At 32.5% G+C, this 21,783-nt stretch overlaps 1 protein-coding gene across 2 annotated transcripts in view; it reads left to right on the top strand.

Annotated features, from left to right (window-relative positions):
- The window catches only part of LOC130892884 (protein FAM135A), a 56,709-nt gene that overhangs the window by 3,343 nt on the left and 31,583 nt on the right, over positions 1-21,783 (top strand). For both annotated transcript variants that reach the window (XM_057798566.1, XM_057798568.1), the window contains exons 2-5: positions 6,868-6,982; positions 13,661-13,846; positions 16,903-17,160; positions 20,664-20,693. In XM_057798566.1, coding sequence (XP_057654549.1) covers positions 6,906-6,982; positions 13,661-13,846; positions 16,903-17,160; positions 20,664-20,693 — 551 coding nt within the window. In that variant the 5' untranslated portion in view covers positions 6,868-6,905. The remainder of the gene's footprint in view (positions 1-6,867; positions 6,983-13,660; positions 13,847-16,902; positions 17,161-20,663; positions 20,694-21,783) is intronic.

Genomic DNA, 21,783 nt, shown 5'->3' with positions numbered 1-21,783 from the left:
GTTGATGATTCAGGACTTCTTTGGCCATGTTTACACGTTGATAATCAGATTTTTTGCATCGATATGTGACAATGGATGAAACATGAATCCGTCACTTCATTCCGGAATCAAAATGATAAGTTTACAGCAGCAGGTAAACCACCTCCGAGGCGTCCAAAGACACAACAGTTAGCTGGGATGGTTATGACTTCGGTATTTTGGGATGCGGATGGAATATTGTCCATCGACTATTTCCGAAAGGGACACACAATAAATAACGAATACGAACAAGGAAAATCGTCCTAATATATCGGATAGAAAACCACTGTTTTACCAAGTCATTGCACTGATTAACAAGTTGATGGCTACGATGGTTAAATTGAACGAATCACCCTTCGAATCGCTTCCTCATCCACTGTATAATCTAGATCTGGCTCTCAGTGACTACTGGCTATTCTTTGATCTCAAAAAATGCTCACTGGTAAGAAATTCAGCTCAAATGAAGAAGCAATTGCTGAAACTGAAGCCTATTTTGAGACAAAAGACAAATCCTTCTACAAGTACGGCATTGAGGAGTTAGAGAAGCGTTGGAATGATTGTATTGCTCTTGAAGGAGATTACATTGGTGAATATCGAAAATTTGTTTTTCTTAGTCACACGACTTATCCAACCTTAATCCAAAGGTTTTCCAGTACCAATTGTTTCGATGGTATCGCTGGTTGTCGCAATTTTTGGATATCCTGAACGCTCATCGTCAGTCAAGTTGCTACAGCCACGTTGTCTAACTCCTTCTTAATATGCTTTGGCGTATTTATACAAATGTCATGCAGAAATTAAGTATCCAAAGGGCTGGAATTCTTATTTGAAACTTCAGATTGAAGTCGAACAACTCTCACAGAATGATTTCCAGCACTAAGCAGCAGATAATTTTATTATTATACCTTACTAAGTGAATGAATCCTCACACAAGTTTGAGTTGTTACTGGAGTTGAGTATCTTTATATTCTCTCCAGGCTCTATTCACTCATTTCTGTTGTACGGTAATCTGTTTTTTAACCTTCTTTAGCAAGTTTCTTTTGCTACTAAATTCGCATCCTCTAATTTGTTCTTCTTACTTCTTCTAGTCTTCTTGTCTGTTTTAGCTTCGAATAAATGTTCTATTATTCTTTCTTCCGTTATTTGTTCTATGTGGCCGAAGCGTCTTAGTTATTTGCTCTTAAGCACATTGCAAAAGCAAAAACTCAAAAAATATTGATCTATTCATTATGTTAACCTAGCACACTCGTACCTGAAAGATCGTACCTTCAGAGTCAAACAAGAAAGAGAATGTTCAGATTGATTAAAGCAACGGTCCCTAAAGGCAGGGCGTTTGGACCAACACTGTACTTATATATTTGTAACATCCCTATAACGAAAAATATTGAACTGTCACTATTTGCAGAAGATATTACAATATTAGCTGTTAAAGAATCAATTGAAAAGACGGTAAATAATCTTCAATATTCAATAAACAAAATGGACTAACAAATGGAGTATAATAATCAATGAAAAAAAATTTCCAAGACGATAAAATAACTAGGACTGCTCTTGGATATTGAAATAAGAAATAAGAAATAAGAAAGAGGAGGAAATGACATCACACATAAAAAACTTATATGCAAAGGTTTTTAAACGATTGAGGCAGGCAAAAATTCAACAAGAATTGTGAATTGTTTATAATAATACACACTTTATTTGGTAATATTAGTACAGCATGTTTCCGAGTAAACTGTCTGTCAGATGCGACTAAAAGTACTTAGACTGTATCCATTGCAACTAGTATATATCAGTTAAAACAAGGTTGAATTTGTAAATCAGCTTATATAGTATCTTTATAATCTATGAGAGAGTAATAAAATGTTGAAACATTCGTATCGTACCATAGGCATCACACGTTTAGTAGACAGTATTTTGGTATGAAATAAGATTTGTATAAAAATAATTAATATATCGCGTGTACACTTATACATATATTCACTTATTTAACTTGCTTATAACTTCCAAATTGAAGGTAAAGAAATGGAAGTTTTTTCTGATATTTCAGATTTCATTGTGTCATACTGGTTATATAGATATGAGAGGTTTATAACCTCATGTTTATAAAAAATAATTTTAATAGAGAAACTTACCAGTAGCAGCCAATATTTACATTGAATGGCTCGATCATTTCATAAGTAATATTGTACAGCTTCCATATGTTCCTTATTCTTTAATCGTATGATTTTCAGGCTTCGCATTATCTGCAGCCCCCATTTTAAAACAATCATTTATTCTTGAAGCTTCTCCCTTTATCTGTGTACAAATTAGTTCAATCAGGTTTAGTTCGCAATGATATAATGGAGATCTAACAACCGTCATACAACGATTTTCTGCAATATCATCAATTTCATATTTTTTGAATGTTTCTTTATGAAGGAACTACAAAAGGATACCTCTCTTCTAACAGAACCAGATCTATCATTTGTTCGAACCATTTTTCTAAAAATATCAGCATACATATACTTTTGGTATCCACTGGAACCATTAGACCAAAAGTCAATAAACAAACTTTAACGAAATTATTTAAAATTGCAGAAATTTTGGTTTACCTGCAGCTTCACGTACTATTTGAAACTAGCCACATTTCTCTTCTTTAATAACTTTGTAAATCTTAGATTTTCCAACACCAAGCGTACTACTAACTAATTCTGCTATAACAACAACATTTTTACATCAACATGTCTGTAGGTAAATGATTTAAAGCATATGTTTCACCATTAACTATTGAAAAACCGATTTTTCGGTGTTTACGCAGCCCTTTGGAAATTTTCCAGAATCATAAAGATTTCAAAATAAATTGCACACTGTACCTTGCAAGTAACAACTAAACTAAAATGTTGAGAATACAGAACTTTGAACTTCTTACTAAATGGAAAAACGTAATATCGCATTTTTAGTGAAATTTGTCGGGAAGATATTCTTGGAATCAAAATGAAACATTTATTGGCAAATAGATCTTAGGAGACGGCTATGTAATCTTCAATACAAAGGGCTTTTGACAACTCCAAACCTTTTTCTATTGATCTGTACAACTTTTGGTAATAAAAGGCCAATAAAAGCCCGAAAACTTGTATTAGCTCAGATACATTTATGAAAATTTAACAAATATTTGGACTATTCTAATGACCGTACTAAATTTTGGATTAGTACTTTTTATTACTTTCCCGTACATAAAAATAAACTTTAGTACTTTATAGACGATAAAATTGACATAATTCATCTTCAATTGAAACAAACAGTACATTTTTAAGTTTGATTTTGCTGTTAAAGACCATTTCAAATAAGAAATAGTGATAGGAGATCGACCTTATAAAAGTTATCATCACATTTTCCTGAAGAATATCTTATCCACACAATATTTTTTTATTCCAACTTTATTTGAATTGGGAAGGTATATAAGCGCCTTACGTTCCCCTTTTGCAAACGTTAATAACTTGGCAGAAGACTTATAAGGGATAGAGGTTCGATTTCATATATAGAATGGTGTTGGTAATAAAACGTGGAAAGATCCGGTATTTCCAGAATAAATATTAAATTTTTTATTAATGAGAAGATAAAAATACATATACGACATTCGTAAAGTAGAACCAACAATGACAAATCTCATTAAAATTGCTCAAGTCACTTTAAATTTATAGTAAAAAAATTATTCCAAAATTTTTAATTGATAGCTGGACAGTACTCAAACAAAGTGGTATTGTTTTTAAAATCCATTTATTGTTTTCTAGAGAATCCGACATATTGTATGTGTAAAATAGAACGTTAAGACCAGAATAAATTTGTACGAGGGTTGTCTGAAAGGTTTCCGACCTCAACCTAAAGACCTCAATGGAACTAGTGAATAAGAGCTAGGAAATATTTTTACGTATGCATTAAGATATTTTCACTATCAGCCATTTTAGACGCTAAGCTTCTGTTCGACTATCACATAAATGAATCTTTTTGAAAGTTTTTCACAATCGAATCAAGTCATAAAACTTTATTTTTGAAAGGCAATACGCTTACACAAATTGAATATGACGTAAATACTGTTAATGGAGACTGTATCATGAATTGAGATCGTAAAATTTTGGGCAGCTAATTCTAATTTACCAAATGCTAATAGACGACCGTCAGATTGAGGTTAGAACATATCAAAAGAACGCATTTGCCATTTCTTGATATAAATATTATGCATCCAATTCTTATGCCTTTTGACGCGGTTTTCTTCATCAAGTCATAACTGTCGAACCGATCGGGATCCATCACTATATTCCTGAAACTGAATAACGGTCAAGACAGTGGTTTGCAAAAGCTGAATCTGCATGGAAAGTGGCAAAGATGATATTATCGAACAGAAAAGATGTGTTGATGTTTTGTGCCATCTATGACTTATATTGATGTTATGTTTCGATAAAATATATTTCAATTTTTCTTATATTTGGTTTGTATAGGGTAATGCTATGTATGTATCTTTTTCTTTACTTGAATTTATCGTGGTTGGAAATAAATTTATATTCTTACTTACTCATTTATTTACTTTTGCGGTGCATCAGTCCGCTTTTAGTTTTCTTGGTTCACTCTCTAGTCTGTTACAGCTTCTTGCTTGTTTCCCTCTTTCTGCCTTTCTGTGACTACCATATCAGGCTTCGGATCTCTTTTTTGTATATGACCAAACCATTTAAGCCTTTGGATCTTTATCACTGTCACTATATCATCATCTTTCACCTACTGGTTATGATAACACATGCACTGCATCTATTGTTGATCTGCGAGCTCTGAAACTCTACTGATAGTCTCCGAGTTTCTCTTTAACACGTTGACCTCCATGTGATGCACGTCTGACTCGCATGGCCCTTAACAATTTGAGCTGAGCCACATATCCTTCGCACATAGTATTTCATTTGAGGCTGCGCTGCTCAGGTTTGCTTCGCAATATAACAGAAATCTTATTAAGGATAAAATTATACGGCTCACTGAAGAAAAAAATTTATTGGCCTGGCCTCAAATGTTAAAATACATAATATTATACCTGGTATTGGATATATGCGTTTTTATTGGTTTTTTAAAATTTTTTAACAGTATTATTCTACTTTGTGGGGGTGTAAATCCGTTCATAATGTACAAGTATGGGCAGAAGTGAAACAAGGTATGCAATAAAACTTATCACACTTATAACGAGACGGAGAAGCCTTTGAAGATGCATATTTTCTACCATGCAGTTTTTGTAACAAACCACACATCTACGACGATTACTTGTACCTACTTCTTCAATAAAATGTCTTTCTGTTGGTGAGGGCTTTTCCTTTGGTGTAATTTGAAGCAAATCTTTGGCAATTTCTCGCCTAAACTACTAATATTTTTGCCAATAACTCGTTTGTACAAAATAAATGCATTAACGATTACACTTTCTCCTGCATATATTGACTTTGCGTTCTCTCTCATCTTCATTATTGCTCATACTAGGAAATGATCTAAGTCTGCAATTTCTCCTTTATAAGACCTCGTATTCTGTACAATATGTTTTCATTTCCTCCATATTAGTACGTGATTGATTTGATGTTTTCTTATATCATTTTAGGTGTTTAAAATTTGTTCTCACTATGAAGGTATTCGTGTTTGCTGCAAGATTGCACAATCTCATCCTATTGGTGTTTAATGATACGTGGGTCGTCTATTCGGTCGCTATTTATCCGTTCGTTCTCGATTTTGAGCGTTGAAATATTACTATCATATGGTTCTTGGGTATTTTCATGCATAGTTCTTCTATTTTCTCATTAAACTCCTCCTCAACTTCGTGGTTAGCTTCCTCAGTTGGCCTGAAGAGATTCATGGCAGTAGAATTCGTTTGCTTATTTTTTAATCTAATAGTTGTACTTCCATCGTCCACTGCTGGGAAATCTTAAAGACGGTGCCATTTTTTCCTGACTTTTCTTGCCCTGAATAGAATAATACAAAGTGCTCAAGGAAGATTTTCTTCTCCACACTCCCACTTGTTTCTTATGCTAATATATCTATGTTGTAACCCTTAGTTTGTTCCATTTTGCTCGTTTGCAGCTTTGTTCTAACTTTATATGTAATCAAACGGATTGTAGTCTTCTTCTTTTCTCTTTTCTTTCTGTCCTTTCTTCTCGTTTATTCATCATTTGAATTTCTATATATCGTGTCCTTCTGAAGCTGTTTTTTCATCGGCTGCATCTACAGACGCGAATGGGGTCGTTGTCGTTTTCCCGCTCTGATTCATGCTAGTTCTATACTGTTCGCGTTTCAATACTTTCCTGAATTTTGGACATCATCCTGTTTCTGCACTGTGGCCTTACCACAACTTCTTCATAGCTTACTTCTATCAATGTCCTCTGTACAGTCAGTAGTGTAGTCTGTGTGGTTCCAGAAGCGATAAACCCTGGAACAGGTACTCTCTCAACGATTTAGACTTGTAGTGTGATGGCCTGGTTACTTTCAAAATATGGCCTCAATTCACTTTATACGAATCCAACAAAGCCCCAAGTTCATGAATGAAACTATGGCCACTTATTTTCATAGATCATTCTAATAGTAGATATTTTGTTAAATAAAATATGAATATTGATGAAAACAAAACAACTTTCAAAGAAGAATGTATATTAATTTCAATTTTTCATTTTAAAAATCTCGTTCTTTCAGCTGTGTCATTTACTGCTTTTAAGCTGGACACCTTCTTTCTAGCTTCCACTAATGCCTCAATTTCTTTCCACGTGGTTTGCTCTTGATATGACAAAATTAGTCAAATATTTCAATATATATTATTACAATAAACGAATTATTCGAATAACAATTATTTGATTGTTTCAGGAATGTAGTCAACTACCCAAATAAACCCATTCAATATTATGAGTGAGTTGCAGTCAACCATAGAATTTTCAGTAGAATTATTCAAATTTTACAATGTCGACTTATTTCAAAGAGGGTGAGTACGAAATTCAATAAACTGCTAAAATTCGTCTTTGTAAAAATATAAAATAAAACAGCATTAACGAATCACTAAATATAAAAAAAACAAAAATTCAAATATAAAAATTCAAAATCTTGAAACGAAATCAAATACACGGAAAAAAGAATTTTTTGAAATAGTTCATATTCATAAGAAGTAGAAATCTATCAAAGATGAAATAGACTTAAATAATTGAAGTAGGATTCATAGATCAATTTTGTTACTTTTAATACAACTACGAATAATACTACTGATAGCTGCTACAATTTTTTATGTTAAAATAGATTTCTATGTTGATTTTTGATTTTTTTCACTTTCAAATGTCTTTAAAAAAATTTAAATTGGAAGAGACCTAAAATCAAGAAGATTTAGAGATATAAACTGGTAAATTGACACTTAGTGTACTCATTTCTTTCATTTTCTTAAGATTGATTATAATTAGAACAATTTTCCAACTGTCTGGACTAGCATAGTACCATGTTATTTCCAGCTGAAACTTATCATTACCGGGGTTGCTATTTAAGTTTTGATATAGACAAATAAAAAAAAATATTTATAATTGGATAGGGCTTTAATGTTTTTAAGTTTGAAACAATTGTCGAAATATTTTCTACATTCCGATTGAGGTACCTCCAAAACATATGATTTTAACGAGTAGAAAAACGTTGACCTCGCAATTCATTTTTGATTCTCGGGAATAAGAAGAAAAGATTGGATGACAAACAAGGAAGGCGGATGACTCGAAAAAATTAGATTTTTTAACTGTTCTACAATGTTTTTGTTTGAACTGATATGTTAGTGCTCGCATTATCGTGGTGAGAATGATTCGTCTTCCGAAAAACAGGCGACCATTTGCTTCAAAGAACTTCGTGCGCAAACCACTTTTGTTGGATTTGGCTTGTCTTGAAAGAACCCATACAGTCTATTGTTGTTTAGTTTCGGGTTCATATTCAAAGATCAATGTTTCCTCGTTTGTCACTATCTTATAGACGTCTTTTGAAACAGCGCGATTGAATTTTTTCAGCATTTCTGCTGATGCCCAAGTATGTTTTAATCTCATGGAATGTTACCTCTCTATTTTGCAATATCAGTTTACGCATATTATCGATGTTTTCTGGCTCAACAGCCGAAGACCTTATAGTCATAGAAAATAATCCTACGAAAATGTTAGCGATTTAATTTCATTTTCTGACAAATATGAATGTTTTAAGTATCTGTGAACAATTAAAATAGCACTCGTATAACACCCGAGTACATACACAAAAATGTCGAACTTTATTATGGCTATGTAAAATTTGCCGCATTCACATCAGTATTGCCATATCTCAAAACTAGCATTCCTCTCGTATAAGTTACAATATTTTTAGCCCGTTATCAATATCCTTACAGTTGGTGCTCTTGGTTATACATTATTAACTCTATTCATGTATATTGTCAATCTGCCTAAAGCGATCGGTAGAGTTTTACTAAAGGTTTGTCCAATTTGTTTTGCGATTTTATTCTCTTTTACTGTCATCATTGTATAAGTTGAGTCATCAGATGCGTATTTATTCAGTTTAGTTAATTCTCTCAGATCCTTTATTAATCCTCTTTTGGAAATATCTTGTTTGGGAAGTCGGTTAGGCTTTTCAACCACTCTACACCTATATCTAGAAGATATTTCGAACATTTTGAACAATATTCTACATCTCATTGTTCCACTCTCAAAATATGTAGACTCATCCCAATAAGACTAGAATACCTACCACCAGTTCAATATGATTTCTGGACGTGACGGAAAGCTCTTCTTAACTGGTATGACTACGAATCTTTTGAAGTGTTTCTTCATCAAAACTTAATATGATTAGCCACATCAGGGCTCTGGTCCAAAGTATTAGTAGTTGCTTCTTTTAGGCGCAAAGCTGTCTGCTTCCTCATTGCCTGGTAAACTGTAGTGACCTGTTAGCCACATCAGAGTTTGTCTGTATGTGTTAACTAATGCTTTTAGAGTTTGTTTGAACTACAACGCTAGCTTGAATGTGCACCCAATAACCTTCAAGGCCGATTGACTATGGGAAAGATAGCAACTAGTAATATTTAATTTTTATATCTGTTTTTTATCATCGTTTCGCCCTATATCAAAGCAAAGGGCTCTTTCCTCTCATAACACCATAATTCATGTCCATTCTTCCCATCACCAATCACCAGTGTATTTTCGCCTATACCTATAATTACTTTTGCTGTATTTGAAATACAAAAGCTAAAAAAACCAAAGTTTGACAATTAGTTTTCATCGCCATATAAGTAAAACATACCGTTCTATATACAATATCTCGCATACCGCGACTGGGTAATATGAAAAACTAGTCTTCTTCATCCATTCAAATCTAACGAATCCCCTTCTTGCTTACCGCGATTCGGTTAATTCTTGGGGTTCACCAGTCAAGCGGGCTGCATTTTTTGCCCCCTGTGACGCGAGCCCTATCTAACGGTCAGATACGACAACTGGGCGTCGTCCATTTTGTTGATGCGTTTTTCGTAAACAAATCAGAGTGATCGATCATAGCATCATACCTTTGTCTTTCAATTCTTTTAAAGAATTATGGAAAGATGGTAAACTGCGCTGTTGTGAACTTTCCAAAAGCCTAGATTGATTGAAAGAAGTGTGGAGGATAATACCAAGGACTAATAACCCATATTGCTTTACTTTACATCTACTCTACACGGATCGTCAATCCATATTGCCGATGAAAACGTTCCACATGAATATCATAGAGAAAATATTAGGTTTTTCATACAGGAAATAATGAGACTGAATAAGACTCCGTAAAAGACTGGAAATATCGGAATGTAGATGATCTGAGATCCTGAGCTTATTAGTTTGATATCTGTATATCTAAAAAAAATCTCAATTACTCCTAGAGACGCGATGCAAGACATAAATTTCAGCGGGAAAATTCAAATTAAGTGGATAGAAAGAAACATCATTCATTTGGACACTGTTTCATCGAATGGAGAGATAAAGGTACACACATAAAATGATTTAAGAGAATTGAAAGCAATGAAAGTGGAAAGAAAAGTTATTTGGACTTTAAGACAAAATGTGATGAAAGTAAAATCCTAATTCCAGACGAACAAGAGGCAATAAGAACACCATGGTGCCGCATGCACAAGTGAAATATACACCTTGCCTAACACCATCACACGTTTCCCTTATAGCACTTCCACATGAGGAGGAAATACAAGGTTAGAGGTGAGCTTCTAAACTGTTGTAATTCTTCATACCTCTTTTGGGCTTGAAGTTCGTACAGAGAACTAGGTACTCCAGTCTGTCTAATTAGGTCACGCGTGGCCACTGTTCCCTATTGTCCTCCATAAAATCGTAGCGCAGCTGAAACAGGTCATAGCTACACTCCTGAACTTTCTTCTGATAGCGCTCGGTCATGATGAATCAATTTCTCACTATATTCTCCCAAAAAACCATACACTAGAAAGTACCGTTCAACTTCTCGAATGCCGTGACTCGTTAATAGAAAATATTATTCAACTTCTCGCACATCATGACTCATTAGTAGAACATACTGTTCAACATCTCGTTACCGCCCAGATTAATAAGCATTTTTACCATTATAATAAAAAATTTAAATGAAATTAATTAAGAACTTGATATAAAGGGATAAATTATTTGAGGAAAACGTCGTAGCTTACAACTTATTTGAATGTGTGGTCTCAAAAAGCAAATTGTATTCAATATAAATAACATTAGCCAGAAGAAATAAATTGTAGAAGTAAGTTGGAATGTTTGAAACCGTTGGCGATATTCATACTGAATACACTGTTTACACCACCACTATACCCATACTCATAATTACACCGTCTGACGCTTGCGCTTCGCGTTTCGATAACCAAGTTATCGTCCTCAGTGACTGATGGTAAACTAAAATCTAATGACTTGACTTATCTGTTTTATACTGAATTTTCCCGCCAATAAAACTTTTCGCGCGAAAATTACTCGTTGGCGGGAATCTTCACATTCATTTCTTGACTAAACTATAATGTGGGCTGTAAGAAATTCAAATGAATCCAACAATTTATTATCAGACGAGATGTACCTGCACGTAGCTGATTTTTTCATTGTATCCAACATAAGATGACCAGTCTCCATTTCCTGGTAAATCGGTTAATCTACTTTCCACTTACTATCGAGAGATACACTAAAGAAAAGTCCTTTATTGAAAAAGTAGCTGTACTCAACGGTTATGATAAAAGAATTGTGTAATCCTAAGGATAAAATACAACATTTGGAAAAGAGTGTTGTAGATGAAATTAGCTGTGGTGATTAAGAATATTGGGCAGACTAAGAGATCCGTTATTGCCCGGTTTAAAGAGCACATAGCTTATTTTAAATATGGACGGACCTGAAAATCAAGTATTGCCGACCACGCTGCCAGTCACAATCGTGACTTGAATGTTAATAATGTCAGATTCTTGAAAAATGTATCCAACAATAAATTATTGGATGCATTTGAAAGCATCGAAATTGCTAGATGTAAGAGTAGCTTAAATAGGGACAAAGGGCCATATAGTCAAGGAATGAATGTGAAGATTCTCGCCAACGAGCTTTTCAAAATAACCCCAGATATCAAAATATCAGCAAATTTCAAGTGAAAAATGTCATATAAAGTGTTTTCTCCAGATCAATAGTTTTTGAGTTATTCGCAATTGAAAAGTACGATTTTTAGTCAAAAAACTGTATTTTTGAATAGTTTTTTACGTATAACTCTGTAATGATGTATTTTAACGAAAACGTGTGCTGAACAAAAATGGTTCTTATAAAAAAACAAAGAAATTAAGCTATTTTTAAAGATCTTAATGTTCTACCTAAAGCAAGTTATAGATACTTGAATAGCTTTTGTTTTACGTAATTGAGCATTTAACCTCAAATAACGGGAAAGGGGTACATTTTTCAACAAAAAGTCATATATTACTTTTTGAAGAGCTTAAAAAACCTTTCAAATGATCTCTGAGAAAAGTCGTTCCGACTGAAATTTCAGTGAGATGTGATGTAAAATATTTAATGCTAAAAAAATTGCACTAAAAATCAAAATTGACTTATTCCTTGTTCCAAATACTTTATTTGGATGTTATCCATGACAGCTGGAAGTGTGGCTGATAAGAAATGCATAATTTTAAAAAAAATTAGCTTTATTAATAAAATGTGGAGGGTCTCCAGCCTTTATAACATACATAGGTTTGTAGGCCTGAAAATTAACTTCAAAATTTTTTTTGTAGGATGTGATAGCTTCAAAATTAATGGAGTTACATGAAATTTTTTCTGTGCAGTATAGTTTATGAAAAAGTTTCAAATTTTGTACAACGGATTTTTTCAGTACCAAGAGACGATATACTTATAATCTACTATGTTTATATATATATATATATATATCCGTAAATTTCTTGCATCTCTTATTTCTTAGACCTTTTAATATATTAATATGTACGTGTATATATATCAGTATAAAGCAGCTAGAAAGAAAGAATTCCAAATCAAAACATTAACAATCATTAAAAAAAATTTTATTTTCCATCAAAGGGGTGGTTCTCACGGGTTGACAGGGTATAGATAATTAAAAATCACTTCAAGTAGATACAAAAACCTGTAATACCAAAAAGAACGCAAAATCTAAGAGTTTGCACTTATTAGATTTATTTTTATTTTATTCTCTGCAAAGAGGTAGTTTTTAAGATTTGAAGTATAAAAATTAATAACCAATTAAATTTTATCAAAATGCTACGAATTTTTCACAGTAAAAATGAAATAACAATGTTTTAAAAGATTTTTAAGGGCTGATACTTCAAAATATATGAATTTTCTATTATACAATATGTCAAGATATTTATGCTGCATTAACGAAAAACATATTTTTCGATAGAGGGGGTTTCACCACTTAAAATAAATTTGCACATCCTGCGACCATATAGATCTTGATATGGAGGGGGTGAGATGAGTTTAATTCTAAATTTTCAGGAAAATCGGAGGTGCATTGAAGAATTCGTAGGCTTGACACCATTTTGAGCTTGAATGCCTGCCCTATATTCATATAAGAATATCTGCCAGTTACTTCAATTAACGATAGAAATAAATAATTATAATTATCATTTTGAGACAAATTAATAATATATCGAATTTGTTTCGTAATTAATAAAAGGAGTATTATTGATTCAGCTTCGTTGAATATTTTTTTCCGTTGAAAACACGATTCATTTGTGTTTGTGAAATATAAAAAATTAATTATACCCAGATAGCAATTAAGGATTGGGTCCCCCAAATACTTTTTCAAACACAATGAATAACAACTTCTTTCCATTCGTGCTTTTTAATGAATTATTTTTATTAATAGAATATAATTAGATTTACCCTAAATTAAATTATTGTGTTAATGAATGGACCCTTCACAACGATTTTACCAGAAAATCGTGGATTTGTAAGATTTTTTTCCGTATACTCTTTTGTGGGAACCTTTCTTTTGTAGAGACCTTAGTGCTGTAGCTCTTGATTCCCTCTCCTGAATAACGAATTTTTTCCATAATTTGGCCGTATTCGGATTATTTGTTAAAAGCAGACATTTTAAAGTTAATTCAAATTTTTTTACACTGAATTTTTTTTCGTTTTAGAATGTATCAAGTTCGTTGTGCTTTACGGGTTACATCAAAATTTAATGTTGAAATTGAAGTCACAACACCGGAAGTGACTACTGGTCTAGGTACTGCTATTGTTTTGGGAAATTATGGAGCTTGTCGTCCTTTTCAAATTCTTTACAGAAACGAAGAAGTTACGCTTAAAGATGTTGTTTTATTCAGGTAAGCAATACCATTATCTTATGTGCTTATCTTATGAAAATACCATTTTTTTGTAGAAAATTTTCATGACAACATAATAGTAGTGGGAAATGTTAATTTTTTCGTTATTTGTTACATCAAATTTTTCTCATAATTCTTCCCATTTTTCCATAATGGGTGAAATAAATTCGCATTCTTAGAGCTTAAACAAAAAATGTTTTTAAAATTATAAGAGTGAAAATGTGTTCAAAACATGGAACAAAACAAAAAAAAATTCTTTTGCTGTGTCTGTAATTAAAATTGGAAAGCTTCGTATAATATCTCTTGCAAACAATAGAGAACAATGTTCCATCGACATTTCTCATACCTTCACTCATATAAAGGTTATTGTTCATATCTTTCTTATTGAGCTTTGTAATAAACGGAAAAAGTTCACGGGTTTTGATCCGTGTAAAGCGTGTCGAAATTATAGTTCCATTTACATTTATCACACAGACCTTAACAAAACTTGTGATGGGATGATTTTGATGATTTTAGATGGTTAGAATTTCAGAAAAACGTATTAATTTGAATTAAGGGTGCGAGGACAAACTGTTTGTTTTAATTTAATTATTTGCATTTTACTCTATGAAACAATCGTTACTATACTAAAATTACACAAATTTTACATAAATGAATCAGCACCCAGTCAGCTCGCTTTCCCAAGATCTCATTACTACTAGGTCCTGGTCTGACGCGAGCGGTCTCTTTTTAAACACTGAGAACAAAAACTGTAGTTTTTTCTTATAAAAGAGCTTTAAAACCTCTAAAACTCAACAATGACTTAATACTATTCTAATAATCGGTTTTCTCGGTCTACATATTGACGGTGCCCTTCGATTATCTGTACATGTAGAGAATTATTATTTATCCATTAAATTTGTATCTGAACACCTCAACACCTCATTCTCATAATACTTTAACAACTTATTACTCGTTGTTCGAATCGCATCTTCGCTATGGTTTGCCTTTCTTGGGGTCTTCTAGTTTTCACCTCTTCGAATCTATCTTCAAATTACAGAAAAATCTATTCGTTTTGTATAGAACGCATTGCGATTTCTATTTTCTTTCACAACTCAACAGAGTGACTCTACCCTACTAGAAGAAGGAATTTGGACATTTACTTAACTATACCCACTCCTGATCTGGTAAAAAAATCTTCAGTGCCAAAAAATTATTCAGTCAGCTCCCTTCAGAATTAAAAATGGTATTTAATAAGTTTCGAAGATTGACATTTCTGCTTGAAATACCTTATTATTCTGTAGCAAAATTCTAGAATTTACCATAGACTCACAAAACTAGGATAATTCAATCACAAAAATGACAATAAACCTTATCTCTCTAAGTGTTGTTTTTAAATGATTTGCTCAAAATTCTTTTCTAATTCTCCATGTGTAGTTGTTTTCCAATCTTAAGAATATACGTAACATTCAATTGGCATCAGTTGATGCACATTAGACACAATGACAGGAATATTCAACCGTGTTAAAACTCCCTCAATATCCTTTGCATAATGAGAAGTTGCCAAATCTGGCCAATACACAAAATTTTTTTCAGGATGATGTTTCTTCATGAACTGCATCAATCCAGATCTCACACACTCTTTTTCATATATTTTGATGGTTACTGAATTTCCATAAGGACAAATGTGTGCTATAGAACGACTACGATCACCAATACTTTCGAGTTGAACTGTTTTTTTTAAATACACCGAATTTACTTCTTGGCATTTCCAAATATTAGCGCGCGAATACTCGTTTCACTGAGACTTGCTGATGTTACCTATTTTCTTGATTTCTAAATTACATTCTATTCCTTTAGAATGCTGCTTACATATTTCTTATCGCTCTGCTTTTTTGGAATTTTTTTCTGCTTCTGTTCCTAATCCTGATCTAAAAAATCAACAATGATTACTTCATGGCAATCCCAAAAAACTGAAGCAAGAACTTTTCCAGCAGATTTTTGGACACGTAACGTCTTAGGTCTTGGAGAACCAGAGTGTCGCCATTCCATCGATTGTTGCTTTGTTTCCGGATCGTAGAAAGGTACTCAAGTCTCATCCATAGTAACAATTCGGTTTAAGAAGTCTACATCGTTTTCAAATCGAGCACAGATCGAACGCGATACTTCGTATAAGGGTACGCCTTTGGTCAACATTCCAACATTTGGTGATCCATTTTGCAGCAATTTTTCTCATGTCCAAAATGACGTGAACTATATGATGAACGCGTTCGTGTGAAACATTCAGTACTTCGGATATCCGTTGTAGCCCAATTCGACGGTCTGATAAAATCATGTCATGAACTGCTTCTATATTTTCGGGGATTGACACAGAACCTGGTCTTCCCGATCGGTCATCATCTTTAATGGAAAATATTCCTCTTTTGAAGCTTGCAGTCCAATTTTTCACGGTCGCATACAAAGGACATTGATCACCAAGTATATTAAGCATATCTTCGTAAATCTGCTTACCTCTTAACCCTTTTAAATACAGGTACTTGATGATGGCTCGATACTCCACCTTGCACTTCTTTTCGACTTCGAACTGAAATGTTGTTCTTGCTCTACTGAAAAGTTTTAGGCAACAATTTTCACACAAAGCATTCTGATTATGATATTTAGTGAAACATCGTTTCAGTTCGTTTGCTTACTATCGACATTGGCGTATTGGGGCGCTTACAAGCATTGCGTTGAAGTCAGTATCGATGGGTCTCCATCCTCTTGCTTCGTTTTTCGCGTTTTCATTGCCTCGTTAAACAGTTTTTGTCACCGAATCATTTGTGGACGTCTCATAACATAACCAGACCTGTAACCAGTATCAATGTGATTGTAATTTGTCAATTGAATGAATTCATAGTTTCCGGAGTCGATGCAATTCTTGTAAATCTAAAACGTCGACTTCAAATAAATTAAATTCGATTTCAGACCAATATGATTTTGTAAAATTAACTTGTATGTAAAAATACATTTAAGAATTAAAGAATTTAGAACATACGTCAACTTTAACTCAATTTTACAGTTACATATATTTCTTTCAGATGCCACATATTGGTAGATGGCCATAATTTGAGAGAATCTTTGGAAAGGGTGGAATTCTCTTTAGTTTTGGAATTATGGTTTAGCGATACTTCCCCAGTATCTATGGTTATGGTTTCCCAAAGAATATTACAACTTAATATGTCGCCGATTGAAGGACTTCACTATCATTTACCAGTTCTATTCGATTATTTTCATTTATCGGCCATTTCTTTGACTGTTCATACTGCGTTGACTGCCTTACATCAACCTTCTATGAAGTAAGTAGGACATTTTACATAATAAGAGTATTAAACTTTTATGAACCTTTTAATATGGATACAATTTCCTTGATGACTAAATAATCTCTTTTGGTAAATAATATCGTCATTATCTTATTATCATCTGATGTACATTCAACAGCATTCAAATACAATTGAATTTTTTCCTTTCCTTCTTCCGTACTATCTGAAGAATCCGTAATTTTTACAGGGACTCCTGTACAATCTAAAGATAGCAAAAATGAATTTTTCAATCGATTTCTTAACAAAAAGGTACTCGATAAAATTCATGGTTTAGGAAATACGTAGATTTTAGATCGTTTTATATACCAAGGAAACTAATCGCCATAAAGAGACATTCTGAAGAAAATTATCATAAACTGAAATTATTTATTGCAAATACAGGAAGTATTAAAACACAATAAGATATAAAGATATATACAAATATATATGAGGAAATATCAAATGAAAACAAAAAAAAATTGTTCGAAGTTGGCTCTTTTCCCTTCTACACGCTTCCAGAGTCTACGGAGGATATTTCTTTGAACTTGGAAGAACATTCCAAAGATTCTGCCTTATAGTGTCACCAGATATCCCCAAAAAAAGAAATTTATTGTATTTAATTCAGGGAACTGGGTGGCCATACAAATAGACCTCCCCGGCCAATCATCCTATTAGGAAAAATGTTATTAAGATGATTTATTACATTATTTAGGAAGTGTAGCTCCATTGTGCTTGAACCACATGTCTTTGCGCATAGAGGAATATGAAATAATATCGGTGGGAAATCATTTTTGATAAATTCTAAGTATCGTTGACCATTCAGGTTATTATTATAAAAAATATGGACCTACCAAATTATTACCTACTCTTCCTGTCCACACATTAACACAAAATCAATGTTGATTCTTTGTTTGAATTGTACCGTGAGAATTTTCATCTGTCCATAAAATGTAACTTATGAGAAGAATAAATCCGTCTTGTGTGAAAGGAGCTTCATCAGTGAACAGTACTTTTCCAACAAATGTATTATCATTTCATTGTTTATCTAGAAACCAACGAGCGTTGGCCACTGTTGCTAGATAATCCTCTACTTCCATGGCATGCATTTTCTGGATGTGAAAGGGGTGAAAAAGTTGCTCCTGGAGAATCCTATGAATAGTTGTCGTTGATACGTAATGAAATTTTCCGTACGATATTTGTGGAATCAGCATCAACTGCATCTAATACATTTTGCTTTAAAGCTGGTGTTCGTATAGTTTGTTGTTGACCTTTGCCACCTTTTTTTTGGTAGGAAATTTCCTAAAATATCATTTTATGAAAAATAATTTACTCAATTTATGTAGACAAACCTGTTTCCAATAAGCTACGATCAACCCCAACAAAAGTTCTACAGTCGGTTATAATTCTGGCTTCTGAGTAACCAAAAGTCAAACTATACATTAAATGCATGTCGGCATATTCACTAAAGGTAAATTCTACCTTATTGAAACTTTAAATGTGATAATTGTTGATGACAAGTTTTGACAGTAAACTGATATTAACAAATAAAGTCGATTGCAATTTGACAGTAGCCTACTAGATGAAAAATAATTATCAATGTGTTTCAAGTTTTTCCTTATGCCAGGAATATGATCTCCGATAATATTTAGAACAAATGTTCATTTATTTATTCATAATCTCCTCCAGAAATTTTTTATTGTGTTTTAATACCTTCTGTAAGTATTTTCAATAATGAATTACAGTCGATGATAATTTTCTTCAAACTGTCTCTTTATGGGAAATGGTTCCCTTGGCATTTTCAGCGATCTAAAAATATGCATATCTCCCAAACTATAAATTTTATAGAAGTAAACAATGAGTACCTTTTTGTTGAAAAATATTGAAAAATTCTATTTTACTATTTTCAGATTGTCCTTGTAATAGTTGCGGATTGTTGACCATTGGGAATGAGCCGCTCCTGGACTTCAGATAGTAGTGTGGAATTATTTATTCCGTCAAATACACTACATGGGCATACGTAATCATCCAAAAATTCATAATGTTCGAATGTATAATACAGGGACTAGTACCGGTTATAATTTTGAAATATTAATTTTTTTTACATTTTTTGAATCCTCTTACTTTCGAAGAACATTTCCTGAAATTTCATAGAGAAATTCGTTTTGATAAGAAAGTTATACTAGTTTGAGCTTGCACGTTTTAGGTGCTCTAGAAGCACCTTGGAGCTATGGCATTTTTTAATCTGCGCTGAGTTATTCTTTGTAACGTTTTATTTGATTTGTTGTATTCCGTAATTTACCAGAAAATTGTAATAAAATTAAAAAAAAAGCCATGGGAAAAAACGTGAAAAAGAAACGTTAATTCTACATATTTATTTTAACAGTCGCCATTTTTTTTTCAATTTTTCATTCAAAGATGGTAAATTACGATATCACTTTGTAAAAAGATTTTTGTATTTTTTGTTTCATATTTATCAAATTCGAGGTTATCTCAGAGCAGTGGGAGACTATCATTTTCACAGTCTCTATAAAATGATATTGAAGAAAACAAAATTGTAAAAATTTTTTTGTAACACTTTATTAGCAAAAACTAATAAACTAAAAATTTTATTTGAACTTATTATAAAGGTAACAAGAAAAAAATATTTAATTATGCGTAATTTTCACCCTTATAACCGGTACTAGTCCCTATATAGCTTCTGATTTCGCAGCTTCTAAGATCTACATGACACACGTTATAGAGAACAGCTTTAACTCATAAAATTGGTTCTTCGTCTCTGCCCTACGTTAGCAATGGTTTAGTTTATTTTGTAATGGGTTTCATCTGCTTTATATTGTCTTCTTATTGTCAAAAATGGTGCCAAAACAAATTATTTATTATCGGGATCCAGAAGTTACGTGGTGCTAAAACTTATAAAATGGAAACTTGCAAATCCTTGTAGCATGGCGCATTGCCACGAAGAAGTAGAAAGCAATTGGTTTTATTAAAGTTCTATCTACTTTCCGTACATATTATTCATTCATTATTGCAAATCGTATACTTGGTATTCATATTGGTATTTTCGTTAGGCCTGTAGAGATTAAAAAACTTCACAGTTTAATGTTACGACGATTTAGATAGTACAAATGAGTTAAGTTCTTCTTCTTTTAAAATGTTGATTAATGTTGTCTAAATCAAAAGTTTCTCCTTTCTCATTACGATTCTCTATCTTGATCGATTCCACAGAAGAGGAATTTTATGCTGCGTTGTGCATTAAGTTACTATCAGAGTCACCAACTCTGGATTGAATCAATTACCATCTTTGTTTGTTTTTGAATCAGTTTCAATTGTTTTCCTCATCATCAACAAATCTACATAAATAGAAAATTGATTGTTTCAACAATCAAAAGGTAAAAAATTTAAGTATTCTCTTCATTTTATTGCGAAACATGCTAAAAATTTTAACGTTCTAATATTTATCATATAGAAATTATCTACTAATTGACCCATTTCTGTTTCAGGAAGGGCCTACTTCGGTACATGCAAAGCTGGTGAGTTATTTGATTGTAAGGATCTATAAAATTATCTATACTATCCCTAAGACTTAACTTCTCAACTTTCTCTTTTATAAATTATATTTTTAATTATATTCATAACATTCTTATCGGATCGTATAAAAATGAAGTTTTTCTGGGAAAAATTGATTGAAATATATACTGAGAACAAACGAACTGAAAATTTTGTGAAATAAAAATGTGTAGTCAACTTTCATAACGAATATAAATAATTATAAAGAAAGAAAGAGAAATGCTTTATTGTCAAAAAATTGTTACAATTTGTAGACAAAAGCTTGTAAAAACTAAAAATCAAACATAAAAATAACTAAATAAAGATAATAACAAAATAAAATTTCAATATACAGAAGAAAACTACAATGAATAACAAAATTATAAGTAATAGTTATAGGTTATAATTAGTATATAAGTCCATAGCAAAATTAAACAAGTATGTAGCATTCCCGGAGTTGAATATTATTAGAATAGAAGTCGTTTACAGAGTAGAAGGCACTTTTCAGTAAATATGCCTTGAATTTATTGCGGATTGCGAGAGAAAATGATATCGATGTTATTTCAATTGGCAAGTGATTGTGCATTTTTTTGCACTGTGAAATATTGAGCCCTTCTAATTCTAATCGTGGAGTACGCATGTAAAGGTCGTTCTCTCGAAGCTCCGCGTTCTCAAGTGGATAGCCGTGCAACGACATTTTTGAAAGTATAATTGATAAATATTATTTTTATGGATAAAACGGCCATTTGTATCATTTTAATATACAAACATAAGCCTGTTGAACTTTATAGTATTGAACTTTCTTAGTATATACAGTATGATGCAAATGAAAGGAATAAATTCCTTTCCTCAGAAACCGGAGACTTTAAGGAGAAATCCTGAAGCCAGTAGATTTTCATTTTCAAACAGGCGAACCGCAAGGATACCTTCTTATTTTTGACGTTATGAGAACGTGATCGCTAAAATATTTAAATAGAAATATGGGTGTTGTAATCAAGTATTTGAAAGGTATTTTAAATACGTATTCAGCCATATAATATGTACAGTAATTGCTTTGGGTATTGTCACAAATAT

Source organism: Diorhabda carinulata, chromosome 4 (assembly GCF_026250575.1).
Source record: "Diorhabda carinulata isolate Delta chromosome 4, icDioCari1.1, whole genome shotgun sequence".
NCBI lineage: Eukaryota > Metazoa > Arthropoda > Insecta > Coleoptera > Chrysomelidae > Diorhabda > Diorhabda carinulata.
The sequence above is the reverse complement of the archived record's forward strand: the minus strand, read 5'-3'. Positions and strand labels throughout refer to the sequence as shown.